This window comes from Pezoporus occidentalis, unplaced genomic scaffold (genome assembly GCF_034315485.1).
Source record: "Pezoporus occidentalis ecotype Australia unplaced genomic scaffold, CSIRO_AGI_Poc_V1 ctg372, whole genome shotgun sequence".
Lineage (NCBI taxonomy): Eukaryota > Metazoa > Chordata > Aves > Psittaciformes > Psittacidae > Pezoporus > Pezoporus occidentalis.
Window position 1 is genome coordinate 69648 of NW_026915694.1, and position 18974 is coordinate 88621.

General features: G+C 40.9%; 1 protein-coding gene across 3 annotated transcripts in view; it reads left to right on the forward strand.

Annotated features, from left to right (window-relative positions):
* The window catches only part of SHB (SH2 domain containing adaptor protein B), a 68285-nt gene that overhangs the window by 6315 nt on the left and 42996 nt on the right, over window positions 1–18974 (forward strand). For all 3 annotated transcript variants that reach the window (XM_062631736.1, XM_062631738.1, XM_062631737.1), the window contains exon 2: window positions 10229–10346. In XM_062631736.1, the coding sequence (XP_062487720.1) occupies window positions 10229–10346 (118 nt within the window). The remainder of the gene's footprint in view (window positions 1–10228; window positions 10347–18974) is intronic.

Genomic DNA, 18974 nt, shown 5'->3' on the forward strand with positions numbered 1-18974 from the left:
ACTGGGCATAGTAGTGGACATTTGTCCTATTTTTGCCCCTTTTCATGCAACCTGTGTGTCTGGCGTCTGTGAACCATGTTCACTTGTTCCCTAGTCAGCAAGAACATATGCTTGCATCACTTTTTCATGTATACACTCTCTTGCTTCAGAGGAGAGCATGCAAGTTGAACATGTTTCTGTGCTGGGCTATCTTCCTGAATCCGAGAGAGCCACATAGCTGCTAGGCTCTGAGCTAGTGCCTAAGCACATGCTTAGTTTCTGGGCTCACTGAATAACATTGTGGAATTGTTATGCTTGGAAAGGACCTTAAGATCACTCAGTTCCAGCTCCACTGCCCTGGGCAGGAACGCCTCACACTAGACCAGTTTGCTTCAAGCCCTGTCCAGTCTGGCCTTGGACACTGTCAGGGATTGGCTGTTTACCATTTCTTTGGGCGACCTGTTCCAGTGTCTCACCACCCTCACAGTAAAGAACTTCTTCCTTGTATCTAACCTGAACTTCCCCTGTTTAAGTTTGAACCCATTGCACCTAGTCCTGTCAGTACAGTCCCTGATAAAGAGTCCCTCTCTGGCCTGTGGAGAGCTGTTTGGAACCGTTCCTTCTCAGAGCAGGAGGCCTGCATTAGGGGATTCCCCTCTTGAGTCAGCATGCTGTCCCAGGAAACTCCTTGAGGTTGGGAGCCCTCTCTTTCTTAGGTGAGGCATTTTGGATCATTGGCCATAAAATTTAAGAGCCAGCAGTGAAGTGACAAAACTATGTGACATCCAGAATCAGTAGTTCATGTTGGTGAAGTTTTAATTGAGTTTGAACAATAAATTTTGGTTAGCCTCAATTTATTGGTTCTGTGTCAGACTCTCATTTATTTTCAAGGATAAGAAAAATCTCCTCTGGTTTGGGTTATGAAACAAAACAAAGATGCAAGAGAAACTATAGCCACCATATTACAGCTGTTGTCAGAAACCTTTACTTAAGGTTTTAGTCATGTTTTGCCACTAGAGACTTTCAGATTTTGGATGCAAAGTCAGCAGGCAAAAAATTCTATCCATTTACTAGCAGACTAGGCACAATGAAGATGACAAAATATCACAGTTGAAAGGGTGTCTTGTTCCTTCCAAGAAGTGTTATGTTTGTTTCATCACATGTTTAACTAATACTTACTGTACCGCCTTACAGAATCGTAGAATAGTTAGGGTTGGAAAGGACCTTAAGATCATACAGCTCAAACCACCCTGCCATGAGCAGGGATGCCTCATACTAAACCATGTTGCCCAAGGGTCTGTCCAACCTGGCCTTGAACAGCACCAGGGATGAAGCATTCACCACTTCTTTGGGCAACCTGTTCCACTGCCTTAACACCTTCACAGTAAAGAACTTCCTTATATCTACCCAGAACTTCCCCTGTTTAAGTTTGAACCCATTACCCCTTGTCCTGTTGCTACATACAGTCGTCCCTCATGAAGAGCCCCTCCCCAGCATCCTTATAGGCCCCTTTCAGATACTGGAAGGCTGCTATGAGGTCTCTACGCAGCCTTCTCCTCTCCAGGCTGAACAGCCCCAACTTTCTCAGCCTGTCTTCATACGAGAGGTGCTCCAGCTCCCTGATCATCCTCGTGGCCCTCCTCTGGACTTGTTCCAACAGCTCCATGTCCTTTTTATGTTGAGGACACCAGAACTGCACACAGTACACCAAGTGGTCGTGCTCCTTGTAATGCAGCCCAGCACACGATTAGTGTCTGGGCTACAAGCACACACGGAAGCCAGCTCATGCTCAGTTTCTCATCCGCCAGCACGGCAAAGTCCTTTTCTGAAGGGCTGCTCTCAATCACTTCTCCACGAAACTTGCAGCTTGTTGCATGCTGGTGTTGAGAAGAGCCGATATCGCTAAGGCTGCAGCATAGTGTTGTGGAGTGGCTCTTTGGCATCTGGAAAGCCTGCACAGAGGATCTGCTACCACTCGGAAGTCAGAACATTTAGTGTGCTGGAGGAGTCAAGATGCTTCTGTTGTTGAAGGTAAGATTGAAGAGGGCACAGACAGTGGCAGCTATTGAGATGATTTATGCACGTACATACACACACATATAAATATAAAATCAATATATAAAATATATAGGTGGGGGTTGGACTAGATGACATTTGAAGGTCCCTTCCAACCCAAACCATTCTATAATTCTATGCTTATTGCATATTATTTTACAAACATAAACATGCATATTTCTGGGAAAGAGGTTGTGGACCTTCTGTCTTTGGAGACTTTCAAAACAAATGAACAAATGTGGGAAAGGCCCTGGACAGCCTGGTTTATCTTTCATATTACCCTTGATTTGACCAGAACAGTGGTTTAATTGTCCTTAGAAATCTCATGGAACCGAAGTCTTAATGTAACTTTGATGTTCAAAAACTGCCATGGAGCCTGAGCATTGCCAACAGACTTCTGTTAATATAGTACGTTTCTGTAAGGACGCTATTGCAAGATCTAAGGTACAGCTCTGTCAAGCTGGGATGTTTTTCCCATTCTGTAGATGAATCTGTGTAGTAAGTGTGGGGTTTGTCTGACAATAGTGTCTAAAGCATACAAGCATACCTTCTGCAAGAGTGTGGAAGAATGAATAGACCTTTGATCAGATCAAGTATATAGTTGGGAATGGCTGTGAGAGTCAATGGGAGAGAATGGTGCTGTGAGGACGCTAAAGCAGTGCTGCGTATTGGTGCTGGTCAGCAGGAAGTAATGAATTATGCTTGCTTCTATGGATTGTCCTCTGAATTTTCACATGGGTATGTGCAGGACTGGGCTTAATTAAGTTTACATGTGGACACAGAAGTACTGAGACACTAAGCACAGCTAAAAAAGCATTACACAATTCTGTTTCAACAGCTGAGCCACCATAAATACAGCTTAATTAATACTGCATGATAGCACAGACATTATCTGCAGCCTTTACTTCAGAACTGTTCAGATAAAGAAAGAGGTCTGTATTACACTTTTTACATATCAGCTTAAGGTAAACTTGCAACAAATGGGTAGGTAGCATTAGGACTGTTGTAATGTAGAAATGAAACTTTCTATAGCCAGAATATTGTTAGGCAGTTTATTGTGATTTAAAGTCTTAATGAGAAATAAGGCACAGAAAGAATATGTATTAGAACTTCTGTAAATGCCGTTTAGTCTTATTATTGAACATAAAGGTTCTAGAAAGGAAAAAGATGAATCAGTGGGTTTTTTAAACCATCAAGTTTGCTAGTAAATTTATGTTTTGCAGTCTGATTTTGTGGTCACCAGTTTGCCATTGTATTTCCTTGGATCCCTCAAGGAATGCTTATTTTGCATTTTTTTTACAAGTTCCTTTGCTCCTCAAGCTTACTGACGCATATAGGAGAGATATTTGTGTCTCTAAACATCTTGGTATATGTCCTTGCCTGCCAGTAGTTGGTTATAGTGTCTGACCCTTGGACATTCATGCCGAGCACTGCCCCATGTGGCAAAAGAGTATGGTTTAACTTCTCATTCATATAATCATAGAATAGTTAGGGTTGGAAAGGACCTTAAGATCATCAAGTTCCAACCCCCCTGCCATGGGCAGGGACACCTCACACTAGACTGTATCACCCAAGGCCTCATCCAACCTGCTCCTTAGCTGCTACACGTCACTGTGATTATGTCCTTGACTAACAGTATGCTGGCATACTGTGCTGAAGTGGAGGAAGTGATACAAGACCTGGCAGTTGAAACAGCACAAATCCATGATTCTGGGGTATGGAGGAAAGGGACTGTGGTGCTGATCTTCCTGGATACGGCGCTGTTTCTGTAAATGTTACTGTAAAACAGTTCATGGACGAGGAAACAGACATAAGGTGTGGTTTTGGAGTATTTGTGCACTTTGCAGGAAGTACAGAAAATGACCTTACAAAGCATATTCTGCTAATCTCAGTACATGGGATACTTTGTCGTCGTGTTTTTTTTTTTTCTGGACTTCTTCTATTGGTGTTTTGGTTTTTGGAGTTTCTTTGGTTTTTTGTTTTACCTGCTAATACCCATTAACTGCTCTGTCTGTCCTTTCTTCCATAACTCTTGTATCTGTTGGCAGATGCCCTAAGGTGTATTCAGACTCAAAATAGTAGTGTGAATGCATGAAGGAAGGACCCTTTCCTTACTGGGAAAGCAGGTAAAACTCTGTTTTTAAGCTTGCAGCAACAGCATCTGGGTGGCCTGCATTGCTGTATGTGAAGCAGAAACACACATTGCATAGTGGGGAACTGCACTTACTGCCTGGAGAGTAAGGGGTATAGAGAAGAACAATGGGGAGGCAAGAAGTCAGTAACTGTTGTTTATGTATCAGCTTGTTAGCATTTGGTTCCTGTCACTGTGAGTGTGTGGACTTGTAGAAACCACGAAGAACAATTCATCATCTCTGAAAACTAAGCCCTGTGTATAGGGGAAAAGGTCTTGAAAGCCTGTTATTAAATACTGGCTTCCCCTCCCACCTTGCTTACCAGTCCACATCTGTTTCAGAAATTTAGGATCTACCTTTCCCAATTGTGCTTCAATTCCATTTTAGACAAGGAGTGTGTCCCTCTCTGAAAATCAAAGATATGAATGAGTCCTGTGATTTCTTAAACTCAAGAAGAAAATTTATGGGAGGAGAAAAAGGGGGCAGGCCAAGTGGGAGAAGTATAGGAACGTCATCAGGGCCTGCAGGGATGCGATAGGAAGGCCAGGGCCCACTTAGAATTGAGCCTGGCAAAGGACATCAAGGACAAGAAGACGGGCTTCTACAATACAAGTATGTCAGCAACAAAAGGAAGATAGGGGAATGTGTTCCGGGTGGCCCTGCCTTAGCAGGAGAGTTGTACTAGATGATCTCCAAAGGTCCATTCCAGCCCTAATGATTCTGTGATAGAGTGACTTCTGCTGTAGCTAGTGACTGGTCTTTGTGACTGTAAATACTCAGAAAAGATGAGAAATTTTCATTACGTTGTAGTAAATGTGTTAACCATGGTGTTCTCTGACACAAATTTGCAATTTCTAAGTGTTCTTGACTTCTGTATGTCTGCTGACAGTCACATTGACTGTAATTAGTTGCCAGTCACAAAAGCCAAGAGAATAGATGCTTTGCCCTTTTTAAAAACAATGTAAATGTTTGTTTGTAATATATTTATAACATAATATTTAATAGTAAATCTGCCCCCAGAAAAGTGTCCCATAATAAATGTTCCAAAGGTCTGTCTGGCAGGAAAGGTCTTTTGTTTTTCTGCTTCGTGCCAGTTAGCATAATTCTTCTTGGATGCTTCCAGAATAGTGTGTGCTTAATCATTATAGCCACTAAATCAAGTAACAAACAGTTCTGTGCTAAAGTATCTGTTTCAAGGGTAGATCTTTCGTATTTTCTTTCAGTTCAGAGAAGGGTTATCCGGAAAGAATCAGTTTATTTCAGTGTGGTAAGATCTCTTTTTTTTCTTTTTTGTTTGTTACCTTTAAAATGTAACTCACATAGAGGTATCTGAAAGATTATGCCTTTTTTGTTTTGTTTTGTTTGTGGGTTTTTTGTTTGTTTGGTTTGGTTTTGGTTTACTTTGGTGTTTGGGGTTTTTTTTGTTTGTTTTCTTCCTCTGGCAGCATGTGCAAATCATGCCTTTGTGTATGCAAATTCTTGCTTAAATTTGTATTTAATATAATAATATAGTTAGGTCTTAAGTGGTATTTTTCGACTGTAAAAAAGCAAAGTGAAGCTTGCACTTTAGTTCATTTATATTAAAGGAGAAAACCAGAATCTCACCTTGTATTTAATTTTTGAGGGTGGGAGAGGGGGGAGCTTGTGATTTTTTGATCTTGTACCTCTAACATTTTAGCTAGGGCTATGGTTTTGCAGTTGTCAGTTTGTTTGGTAACTGAGCCTTACTCCTTTTCTTTTGCCTTTGAGTTTTAACAGCCTGCTAGGCAGAACTCCTGTGAGTGTTCCCTAAATCCTTATTGAGCTCTCTGATTGTGGAAGCTCAAATGCAAGTTTCACTTACTTTTGATCCGTGCATTTCTATTTATGGAGTTTCGTTAGCTTGAAGTTACTCATGCCTCAAGTTACTATTACTAGATCTACATGATAGAAAATATTATCATGCATAAGGGATACAAAAAGGAAGGGCTTGTATAGAGCAGGAGTTGTAGGAGTTGTAGCAGTTCACACTTCACTATGATAAACTTGCATTCTATTAAGAGATAAGCCACAGTTTTTTAAAAATATCCCTGACTAATGCAGCAAATTGAGACATGAATTTTGAAATTGAACAGCTTTCCGAGGCTCTCTGGGGATTCCCTGATAGCTGTGATTCATTTTGAAAGGTAGGACCCACTTGAAACTTGACAGGATTTGGCAGAGAGAAATTTACTGTTGTCCTGCCCCAAACGTCAGACTCTGTGTGAAAGCTCTCTCTACCCTGCAGTTACAAAACCTCAGCATGCCACCACTCCTCTGATTGCATCTATGTGGCAGGTACAGCATCAGATCCTGGGTAGCCTGGCTACTTGAGATACTTGGAGACACTTTGCTTGTCACATGCAAATGCCTGTTCTACATGCCCATGGGGGACAGCTGACAGCACGAAGCTCTCACATTATATCTTCACCACATGGCATGGGAATGCTTAAGATTGTGATCTGGAGAGCTCCACTGGGCATGCAAGGAATGTAGCTGGAATTACTCACAGACTTGTGAACAGAGCCTCCATGTAACGTTGGCAAGCTTGTGCTTTGGGAGGATGGCATAAAGGGGTATGAGAACAACATATTCATACCTCTGGCATGAAGCAAATGTTTATTATCTGTACCATGAATAGAAAACTCCTGTAATCAGAACCTTATAGTTCCTCAAAAGACTGCTGGTACATTGTCTGATTTTGTCTGACCTACTGCATGTAGGCTTGGAAGATAAGCTTGCTAATGTAAAAGTAACTTGTGAGAAGATGGCACAAAGTCTTGCAGAGTAGGAGCTCTTTTTCCTAAGAGAACAGGAGAAATCTTCCATAATGGGGTTGCGAATAGAAGTTTAGAGTTTAGACATTTACAGTAGGTATGTTATAATAGAACTAACAATCATACTCATATGAGGTTTTCAAGCCTTTTTGAATGAAAGCTTCTTTTTGAAAGAGGTACTAAAACTTGAATGTTCCTAGACAGGGATAATTATAGCTGTTAGCAAGTACAGAAGAAATGAAATGTTGGCACTGAAGCTAAGAGTTAGTAAATTTTAAGATATATGGGAACAGTTACCTGGGAAGCCCTCAGACAGCTCAGAGCTGTGAAGCTACTCTTAATAAAGGAAATACTGACACGCATCTTCTGGAAGGTGAATCAGATGGCTCTTTCTGCCTGACTGAGTGCTGAGAGGTGGGTTTATGATTTGTTTGTTTGTTATTTTGTTATTGCTTTCAGGGAAGGTTTTTTTTGAGTGGTTATTCAGAGGAGAAAGTTTGCCCAGTCTGACAAAGTTGATAGGAGACCTGATTGAAAACATAGTTATGGTGAGCTGTATAGAATCTCACAGTGCTTGTGACACTATTACTCATCTGAAGGGGAAGAGTTTACACCCACTGTTTTAAGTAAACTGGGGGAGATTTTCACTCCAGGGATTACTGTAGTGAATATATTTCCAGTCACAGTCTGATCTGGTATGGATTTACAGGCAATAAAATACAACAATAATAATGATAAAAACAAGAATAAGTTAATGTGGATTTGAACCTTCTTACTTTTTTTTTCAATTTCCTTGTTAGAAAGCAGCTTTTGCTTTTTTGACCTCTTCTGAATAATAAATTAGTTGCTTTAGTCCTTCTGTTCATGTTTGGTACAGTAAAGCTCTTGAATAGGTTACCATTATGCTTAAAGCAAATCAGTTTTGGCTTTTATCTTGTTTGACAGCATTTTATGTATGCAGATATTATGCATATTTATATATGTGTGATTTTCCTCCTAGTATTTTTTTTTGGCAAATGGAGAAGAAGAAATAAGAATAAAAGTGTTCAAATCTTTTCTGTTTCATGTTATAGTACAGTTATGCTAAGGATTGCCAAGTATTACTTGCCAACATTTGTAGTGGGAGAGCAGCACAGAGCCCATACTACCACCCAGCAGCTCTTGACAGGATTACATCAGAAGACTAAATGGATAGCATTCCAGCTGCAGCACTTTGGGACATAAATCTGTCCTCATGACTAGGAGAAATTACTGCTGCCTGACACGCATTGTTGTCTTTGACTTAAGTGTCTGCAGCTGCTGTCACTTGATTTGCTGCTTGGGGATACGTCACCAGACATGGGGGAGGGAGCTTTTTTCCTTTGGTTTAACTGGGTTTTGCAATAATAAGGCAGTAATTTTGGACAGTGAATGAGAGAAAGGATTATTTTTTTCCTCCCACTATTATCCAGGTCAGCCTGGTGGTTTCAGGTCAAACAGAAACTTCAGTCAATTTAAACATGGAGTGGAGGAAAGCAAAATTAATATACTGTTAAAACATCAATTCCAGGTACTTTGATGTCCCAGCTGTTAACCTGTGACTGTAGGGCAGCTAAGTCTTGCTCTGACACTTAACAGCTGTGAGTTCTGTCCTAACAAATGCATCTTCTAAAATGTCCCTTCTTTCAGATGTGCTTGTATGTGATCTGTAGTCAGGGATTGGGAGTTTATGGTGAGGGATGTGGGATTTTTTTGGTCAACTGGGTTGTTTGGTGTTTTTTTGTTTGGATGGTTGGGTTTGGGGGGGCTTTCTTTTTCCTTTATTTTTATTTAGGGTTGTTTTTTTTTTTTTCTTTTTTGTTTGTTTTTCGATAATAAAAATAAGTAGTAGAAAGTCACAGTGTTGCAGGGCCTGACTGTGTTAGATGTTTTGTTCACTAATATTAAAGGAAATCTCTGCATTTCCCAGTAGTGTTCGTTTACTCCATGGCCTTTGTGCAGGTTTTTGATCTAGAAGTACGTGTGTCTCCTGCTCTTTGCTCTGTGTGGTGGGATATGCTGGCAGCAGGAGACAGAACCAGATGCAGCGTCAGTGTTTTAGCTGGCAATGTGCAACCTGCTCTTAGTTGGCAAGATTGAAGCTGTTGGTCTTACTAGTTCTGCTCCTAAAGATGTAAAGTAACTGGTGGGAAAGGAAAAATCTTGGGTGAAGAATCCCTGTTAAAGAGAATAGGCTTTCTGGGCAGAGCCTCTTAGGCTTGCTCTGCTTTGAGTGAGGGGTCCTGAGGTCTTTTCCCACCTGAATTATTTTATGATTCTGTGGGTATTCTGGTGCTGAGGCCTGCCTCTGCTTTCTCTGCTTCAGTCTCTTTTGCCTGTCCTACATAACATCTCTGTGCTCTGCAGTAATTCTCATATGAGGACTTTTTCCTTTGCTCTGCTCCTTACCAGCTTCTAGAAACCCAGATTAACTCTACCCCTTCAAAAACAGGGAGGAATGATTCCTGTTGCTTTAATCAACTGATTTAAAAGCCTCCATAATGAGTGGGACTTACACAGCATGCAATGATTGTGCAGGGGTCAGAGGGCTATGATAATGAAGGGTAGGGATTAAGATTTTCTAAACTACAGGAAAATTTCTTCTTCTGACACATAATTTCTTTTTGTTACCTTTTGTTCTAGTTCACAAAATACAGGTAAATATAATGTTCCCTTGAAAGAATGGCACAGATGGGTTCAAGGAACTAAGTTTAAACAAGAAGTGTACTTCGTGTCTTGTTCCTTTTCAACTGACAACTAGAATTAAAAATCTTTTTATTAATTTAGTGAAAAGAGTAGCCTTTGAGTATTTATTTGGAAAGTTTTTAGCAATATCTTCAGTTGTAGCTGATGTACTTAAAAACAGGGAGTGAAGTAAGTGAAAGTGTGGTTTGTTTTTGTTTTCCTGAATATTAGCAACCTTCTCTGATAAGAGTTGCATTGGATTGAATATGCTGACTGATTGGATCTTTCTAATTTGTGCATCCCAGTTATTCCATATCTTGTGCTAGTCAGAAACCCTTTGACATAGAGTCTGCCTCGTGAGGTTTCTGGTATGGAGTACACTTCTACTTCAACACCATTTAATAACTGATTTGTAGCAGCTGTATATTTGTCCTCTGAACTCAGACTGTGCTTAGAAGATGGCGTAGCATGTAGCTGTGTGAAACTGGGTTGTTTTTTTTCCTGGTAAGGTGTTAATGCCATCTGACTGGAGATTCTAATAACAGTTACTTTCCTGTCTTTCAGGTATTGATAGCTGATGACTATTCAGATCCATATGATGCCAAAAGTGAGTTGAACAGAATTGGAAAAGGGGAGAATACTGGCTATATGGAACCATATGAAGCCCAGAGAATCATGACTGGTAAGAAAAGACAACTGAACATGTGATCATGGCAGTTCACATGGATATTACAGCTGCTGTGAAACAGGAATGTTCTTTAGCACACAAAACCATGTTTCAGAAGATGCTCAGTCAACACTAAATACTGTGGAGGCTTTTCGTGTACCTGCATGTGCCTTGTTATCTAGAAATACTGCTCTGGACCTCACTATTGAATATAGATGGTTTGTACTGTCATGTGGAAAGATGAAACTGTGAGCAATGGGAGTTAGTGTGTAGTGCTCAGCTTGACAATGTCAAGGCTTTCATCTGTGTACATGATAGGGATGACGGAAAGAATGACATTGTGTTAGTTCGCTAAAAAAAAGTTGGTCAGTTTGCTTATGGCCTTTTTTTCCCCTTGATCAGATTCAGAGTTCCTGGTTTTCCCTCTGTTGGACAAGGAAGGTGCAAAGCTACATCTTTGTGTAGATTCCTTCTTTCCTTTCTCACTTCTCGCATGGAATTTTATTTTTTTTTTTTTGGACCAAAATGAGACACTTTATGGTACCTGTGAGCCTTGAAATGCTCTTCTTGGTAGCATCCTTTCTTTCTCTGTCACATGAAGAGGTGGTTAAAAGTGGCATTGTTGGAGCACTTTGGACTGTTCGAATTGCTTGTCCAGGCATTAATTATGTGGCTGTATTTTCCTCATACAATCTTCATCCATTTCCTATTTGTTGGCTGTGCAGTCTGTAAATTTTTTGGGTGGGGCCATGTGTTCCTAATTTATGACTATTTCACTCAGTCGACACACATCTTTATGCAGATCAAGCGTGCATTTCCTGGATTTGTACAGCAGGTCCTCTTTTTCTCATTATGAGGTAAAAGTCACTCTTGTGCCCACTTAAGTTGTGATTGTATGCTTTCCTTTTCTATTGGCAGCTCCTGCCCTCAGAAAAAATTAATCAGTGGGGGAAGATGAGGCTGTTGGATGCAAAGGTCCTTTTTTCATGCAAGTGTTCCTATTTTTCTTTTCTTAAATAGCATTTCTGAAGGGAGCCACAGGAAGTGACATATTGTTTGGAAGTTTTTAGTATCTTACAGACCAGCTGGGAGTTTTTATTTCACATTGGGATAAATCTGTTTATTCTAGTTGACTAATTTCTCAGAAAAAAAAATAGAATCATACAATGTTTTGGGTTGGAAGGGACCTTGAAGATAATCTAATTCCAATCCCCCTGCCACGGACAGGGACACCTTCCACTAAACCAGGTTGATCCAAGCCCCACCCAGCCCTCACATTCCCAAGGATGGGCATCCACCCAATTATGGGAAATACTAGTCCCAATATGTTGTTGTGATGAAAGCAGTGATGAAAGTTTGTAATGTTAATTATGAAGCTGACAATGCATTGATTTCTTTCTTCCTGTGATTAGGGTAGGAGCTTATTCTGTCTTCTTTTCAAGATTAGCCATAATGAATAGGATGTTTTAGTGAACCGTGTTAGATATCTCAACTAAATTAAGGGGCAGAAATTTGTGTACGCTTGCAATTGTAGGACACCCTTGGTGTTTGGTGCAGTGATTAAGCTGTTATATCTGCTTTGTATGTTATTATAGGAGGAGCTCGCAAAGATGCTAAGGGCACTTTTGAAACTGAGGTTTAATTGAGTATAATGTAGCAAGTGTTCTGAATATGCATTTGATTAAGCCAGTAGCTGAAATCTTCCTGAAGATCTTCAATGTTTTGAGATCTAGGTTTTTGGTTTCCAGTCATCTTGTCCTAATGCTGGTAGAAATAGAGAAAGTCTTTCCATAAACCTTGCTGAGGTTAGGTTATATTCCATTATATTCAAACGTGGTTTTATGTTTGCTTTTAATTGCATGGATGTTGCCTTTGTATTTTACTTGACAAATGAAAATTCAAAGGCATCTTTTTGGAGAGTTTTTGAAGGTTCAGTTTATATTTCCCATGTGAGTTATGTTATTGTCCTGGTTTCAGCAGTAGCAGTCATTTTTCTCCTTCTTGGTAGCTGGTGCAGTGCAGTGTTTTGACTTTCAGCTCGGGAACAGAGCTGATAACAAGGATGTTTTGGTTTGGCCAAGGACTTTGTGAGCCTCATGCTCTGCCAGGGAGGAGGGGAAGCCAGGAGGAAGCAGAGACAGGACACCTGACCCAAACTGACCAAAGAGGTATTCCATACCACAGCACGTCATGCCCGGGAGGTAACGGGGAGTTAGCCGGAAGGGCTGAGAGACTGCAGGGTTGGAGGAGTTATCGGTCGGCTGGTGCTGAGGTGATGTATTCTCTTCCCTTGTTATTTCCTTTATCATTATTATCATTGGTGGTAGCAGTAGTGATTTGTGTTGTACCTTAGTTACTAAACTGTTCTTATCTCAACCCGTGGGAGTTGCATTCTTTTCAATTCTCCTCTCTGTCCCTCCGGGAGCAGGGGGAGGGCAAGAAAGGGGGGGAAGTGAGCGAACGAATTACCTGACTGGGTTTAAACCACGACAGTTATGTATTTATTATTTCTAAGGAAGACCTTTGGACTGCAATTTGATTGGCCTCAAAATGTTTACGGCTGTTTGTTGTGTTTGTTTGTTAGCTGTGCTGTCTGATGAACATAAGAATGTTATATGCTATCCATTTAGTTTAACTAATCTCATGAAGCCCTTCTGAATGTACTTCACACGGCTTAATCCTGGACAGGGGGAATCTGCATACTTCAGCAGAATGCATTTTAGGAGAGAGAGAAAGCAAAGCAGCTTTTTGTCAGTTATTCCTTGTTTACCAATGTACTGTAATTCTTGATCAACTCTGGAAACCAGATGTAAGGGCTAGTTTGAAATAGGAGCCTAAAGTTCTTGTATTTGCTGCATTCTCCTTGAGTTAGTCAAGGATTAGGCAAAAGCAAATGTCCATATGAAATAAGACCCTATTAATTTGATTTGAGAAGCTAAGCTTACACCTGAGTAGAAACGTGTGATGTCTGAAATAAGTGTGTTCATTCAAAACTTATTCTTTTCCCCTGAAAGCTCTGTGGGTTTGCACTTGTCATGCAGTTGGCTCTCAGCTGATGCTTAATTAAAAAAAAAAAAAAAACACACACAAAAAAGAAAACCACAACAAAAAAAAGCCTTTGACTTGATTATTTAAATAAACTATTGATCCATATGATTCCATGCTGTCTGTGGTTAGAATTAGGTTAGGTTTACTCAGGCTTGAAGTTTCTTCTCCTGATAGTGTCCATAAAATACACTCTTTTCCTGAATTTGTGGTTATGTTAAATGAAAGAAAGCAACCTTTGTACCAAGGTTTGGAAAGGCTTTTTGAGGAAACGCTTGACCTGAGGGTAAGGTAGAGCATATTGAGAATGAACGCATGTTTACAAGAAGCTGTCATCTCCTAGCAGCCAAGCGCATCTGCTGGACAGTGATGATATTCATAAATGTCTGCCCTGTCTTCAGGAAGTCTGCTCTGGAGATGCAGAGAAAATCCCTGGGAATTCAGTTCTTGGTGCAGTGCGAGTCTCATCTTGGCTGGGTGTGCACCCAGATCCACAGGAAGTGTGTTACCTCTTTGCCTTATCACCAGCCTATTTGCTGGAAGGACTGTTCTCTCTCAGACCCGCAGTATAAATCCCCGTTGCTCTTTGCAAGAGCTAGACTGTCCGTCCAAGTGTGTTCTAAGTAATGTGTTTCCACTGCTTTCTTATGCAAGCTTTCAGTTCTTTTTTTTCCCCTAGCACCAGTCTGTAGCTGATGCAATAGCTGAGGCGATAACATGTGGCCTGTCACAGAAACAGCCCTGTTGCCAAGTGTGTAACCGAGCATCATTGCTTGGATTAGGTATAGGAAATACATCATACCTGGGAGAGATTCCCAGAGGAGCAGTGGCTGGAGATGCCGCATTTGAACAGAAGTGAACAACTGAGATACTGTCAGGCCAGAGTGGTAGTACCCATAACACTGTGTTGGCACAGCTCTTCCACAGCTCCTCTCAGAAGGAATAAAGTGAAGTTCACAGACTGCATGAAACATATGCAATCAAATACCAAATCAAGACAGCCTTCTTCTTACAAGCCTGGTGTCGTGGTTTAAACCAAACCAGACAACTTGTTCACTCACTTCCCCTCCCTTCTTGACCTCCCCCTACTCCTGGAGGGATGGAGAGTCAAAAAGAATGCAACTCCTACGAGTTGAGATAAGAACAGTTTAATAACTAAGGTATAACACAAATCACTACTGCTACCACCAATAATAATAATGATAAAGGAAATAGCAAGGGAAGAGAATACATCACCTCACCACCAGCCAACCGATAACTCACACACACGGCCCAACCAAGCACCGACTGATAGCTCCTCCAACCCTGCAGACTCCCAGCCCTTCCGGCTAACTCCCAGTTACCTCCTGGGCATGACGTGCTGTGGTATGGAATACCTCTTTGGTCAGTTTGGGTCAGGTGTCCTGTCTCTGCTTCCTCCTGGCTTCCCCTCCTCCCTGGCAGAGCATGAGGCTCACAAAGTCCTTGGCCAAATCAAAACATCATTGTTATCAGCTCTGTTCCCGAGCTGAAAGTCAAAACACTGCACTGCACCAGCTACCCAGAAGGAGAAAAATGACTGCTACTGCTGAACCCAGGACACCTGGTCTATGTAAGACAGACTGAACAAATGAGTTTAGGTACATGCTCCGGGAGCAAGAGACTGGTTGTCCTGGTTTCAACTGGGACAGGGTTATTTTTCTTCCTAGTAGCTGGTACAAAGCCATGTTTTGGCTTTAGTCTGAGAAGCAAGACTGGTACACTAGAGGGATCTGTGTGCTGGACCTGAAGAGCCGGAAATTATTTCTAGGGATGCTCTAGAGCATTTGGATCATAGTCCTTTCTGTTGTTCAATGCATTCATCAACTTGGGTGATGACATATCTGCACTATCACCAAAAGTGAACATAAACTAAAAGAAGTGCTCAAGGAGGAAGGGCAGAGCCTCCATCCAGATGGTTCTTAATAAATATGAAGATTCTATCAACAATAGCTTTTTTGAGGTTAAGCAAGGAGGATATTGGAGAGAATTCCAAAGGGAATTTCACAGCTTTGTTCAAAGTCTCACAGCATTAGCATCCTCCTTTCTTTCTTCTTTTTCTGTGTAATTATCATTCTGTCTCTATAAACTTCATCCTGCCTATGCAGTAGAACACTGGTGAGCAAGATTAATTCCCTCACATTTAGGGATTTTGTGCTTTGCCTGCTGGATGCAGAAAACTAAGACTTCTCTTTAGGAGCAAGCAGTGCTAGAAGAGAAAACGCCTTTCTGCACTTTACTGTTTCTTTCTAGGGACTGCAGTAAGAGTCTGTGCCTGAATCATGATGAAATCTCCAATGCGTGACTGGCAGCCTAGCAAAAGCAGTACATCTGCCTTAACTGGGAGCTCCCCATGGACATGCTGGGAGCAGTAGCTTTGTCTTGCTTCAAGCTATCACAGAAATGCTGGGAGTGTGGGGAAAACAGCATTCCCATGAGCCTGCACCTACTTCAAAAGGTCTTGGTGTCAGTTTGCCTTGTAACTAGAGAAGCTGTTTTTTGTTCAGACATGTAACTTCATCTGGATAGTCACTACAGCACCATGGTGGTGAGTCAGTTTTGTAAAATCCTTTTCCATGTGGCTTCTGGCATATTGCTTGTTGGTGCCTAGTTTACCACTGCGATGTGAAAAGAGCAATGCTAATTACCTTTATAAATATTAGGCTGCATAGATTAGCACGTACAGCATGGGATATTTAGAAAAAATGTTTTTGGCCTATTGAAGGTCACTGAGCCTAGCATGCCACCTGTGATCTTTAAGCACTGTAGTGACTGATCAAGGTTTGCTGTCTGAACATGGCAAATAGCTGTAACCAGCACAGAAGAGGCAGTGTTTGTGCTCACTAAGCTCAACAGCTGGCATGGTTTTCAAAATAATCTTCTTCTCTTGTTCCTGCATTTTTGTGTGTTTCAATTCTATATTCTATTTAAGAATCTAACACTAGGCTTGCCATGACTAGAAATCAACGCAGAATGGGAATTTATCCATCATCAATCCATCTCATATGGTATTGTGGGTTCCTGGCTAAAACTCTCATGTTCATTGTCCTGTTACCAAATGGTGTGAATAAGGCTATATGCTGGTCATTCTAGGAGAACAAGATTTATTTTTTTTTCTTTAAAAAATATGGGGAAAAGTGCAAGGTAACTCTTTACTCTTTGAAAACTAGATATGTATGTTGATTCATAGAAAAACTCTTAAGAACTCGCCAACAAAGTTTAAGTTGACAAGCAGGTATTCTTTATTGAGGCACCGGGAGACACGTGGGATAGCTCCTCCAAGCATGTCCTGCTCGAGCACCAAACAAGCTGTGACTATATAATCATTAAACAAACATATTCATTACATTATATGCATATTCATGAAGTTGCTTATGCCTTACATCATATCTCTAAAAAATTCTTCCCACATGCACACACTGATGTTGTAGTTGTCTTTGGGACCCCTGGTGGTCGTTTCTTCATCAACTTCCTCTTCATCACTTCATCCTTTGGCTGAACTTTGGAGTTGGCCAGCCTTGTTGTCCATTTGCCACCTCCTTAGTTGGTTCTGTTTTCCCTAAACATTAACTGAAAAGTTCTCTTGCTTATCATTGTTATAGAGTACACCTGGGGTCCAGGTCGCTTGGTTACAAGCAAAAGGTTCGTTCTATATACAATGACCTATCCTTCATTCTGTCTTTCTTATGCTTTTGCCATCTTAATGTGCTCTCAACTTGTTGTTTGCAGTGTGGAGAGCCACTGGATGAGAGCTAAAGTTCAGTAGTAACACAGAGAAGTAAGCTTGTGGCTGGTTATAGGATGGCTTTTTACATGTTGGGAGTTTTTTAAAGGACTGCACTTAAAATCTTGGGAGCTATTCCTAGACATGACAAAGGAGATGGCTGCATCCTGAGCATACTCACCATTTGGAGCATACTGCTAGTGTTACTGTGTGAGTTTGTAGAGCTTGGCCCTCACCTGTTGCTAGCCTGATTGTAGTGCAGAATTCCTTGCAGCCCAATAGAAGCGAGAACATATGTTCTGAACAGCTGTGCACCTTTTTTAAAAAATGCTAGATATAATGTTAGTTAAAAATCTCCTGGGCTTCAGCATCTATTTCAAGTTGTTTCTTCCTTCATTAGAAATTTGGAGAGAAGTTTCATTCAATAATGACTTAAAAGAAAAAAAGTTGTCTGCAGACAATTATAGAAGAGGACTTCTTCCTTTGCATTAGGTCTGATGTACATGAATCGAGGCATGTTTGAAATAATGCTGAATCTGCATTCACATAAGCCCTTACCTTCTCTCTGAGTGAAGCAATAGATCTCATATGTGCTGAGAAGCTGCATCACTTCAGATCCATGCTGAGTTGCCAGGATTATCAGTACTTCTCTTTCTATTCATGGGGCACTTTGCACCTCATCAGTGAGCGTGAGGAGATAAGGCCAGAATGCATAGAGTCTCATTTCTTATGTTGGGAGAGACTGTGGTGTGTTGTGGTTGCTATAACTAGCTGCACAACTAAGGGTGGAAACCAGTTGTCCATAAAATGAATATCATTCATCTATGTTTAAATCTTTCTCCTCCCCTACAATAATTTAGGCATTCTCTCTAATGTTTAACATTAGGGCAGTGCTAACTGCTCTGGATAGTGCATACCCTCTTACAAATGAGTGAAAATAGAACACGAGCATTTCTTCTCCACTCTGCACAACTGGGTAACTGTAAAATCAGCCTTTTCCTGAAAAAGTAACCATAACCCCATCTGAATTTGGAATAGAAAGAGATAATATCTATGTCCTGCCACTCAGTGCATCAGTTGCAAGCACAGAATTTTGTTCCTTAGGTTCAGTGTAAAAACATACTGTTCAGAATGGGTTTAAGTGAAGATTTACATGACTTCACCAGCCCACCACCCTGTTTCAGCATCTTCGTCTTGCTCCAGACTTGATGTAGTCTGGAAATGGACTAAATGGAGAAATTTGAATCACAAGCCTGAATATAAATTGAGGCTTTTTTCAGTTTCTTGTTGCTTCGTCTCATTAAGACACAAGTTACACCCAAAATAATGGGAACAGGATGTCCAGAACTTTGAAAGGTAGGTTAGTATGGTAATAGACTAGGTGAAGTTGCATTTGGAAGGAATGTAACTTACTTCATGCAGTTTAGTTGCTCAGTGTCTAGTAAATCTGGTGTATGTTTTTCCACAAAAATCAAAGTGAAGGAATGGAATGCTTGGATGGTTGAGAAAGAGAAGCCACTGAGCTCAGAATGCCTCCCCTTTGGAAGAACTCTCTGCATTGTGATGACAAAGAAGCAGAAAGTTTCAAACTGCTTTGATCAGGAGGGTTACTTAAGCAAAACCTATCTACTTTCCTAATGCAAGCAATATCTTTTTTAACATAATTTGTCTTGTGTCCCCACGCTTAGTTTGTAGCTGTTTTGTGAAAGTGAGAAATGGCTGTGACAATCAGGATAGCCCAGGCTGGCTTATGGAAATCCATGTTTGGTCTCAGTCAATTTCCAGCTTTGCCACCATTCAGTGTGCTCTCAGTACCTGTCTTCCTGAACTTAATTACTAGAAAGACTGGACAGGTG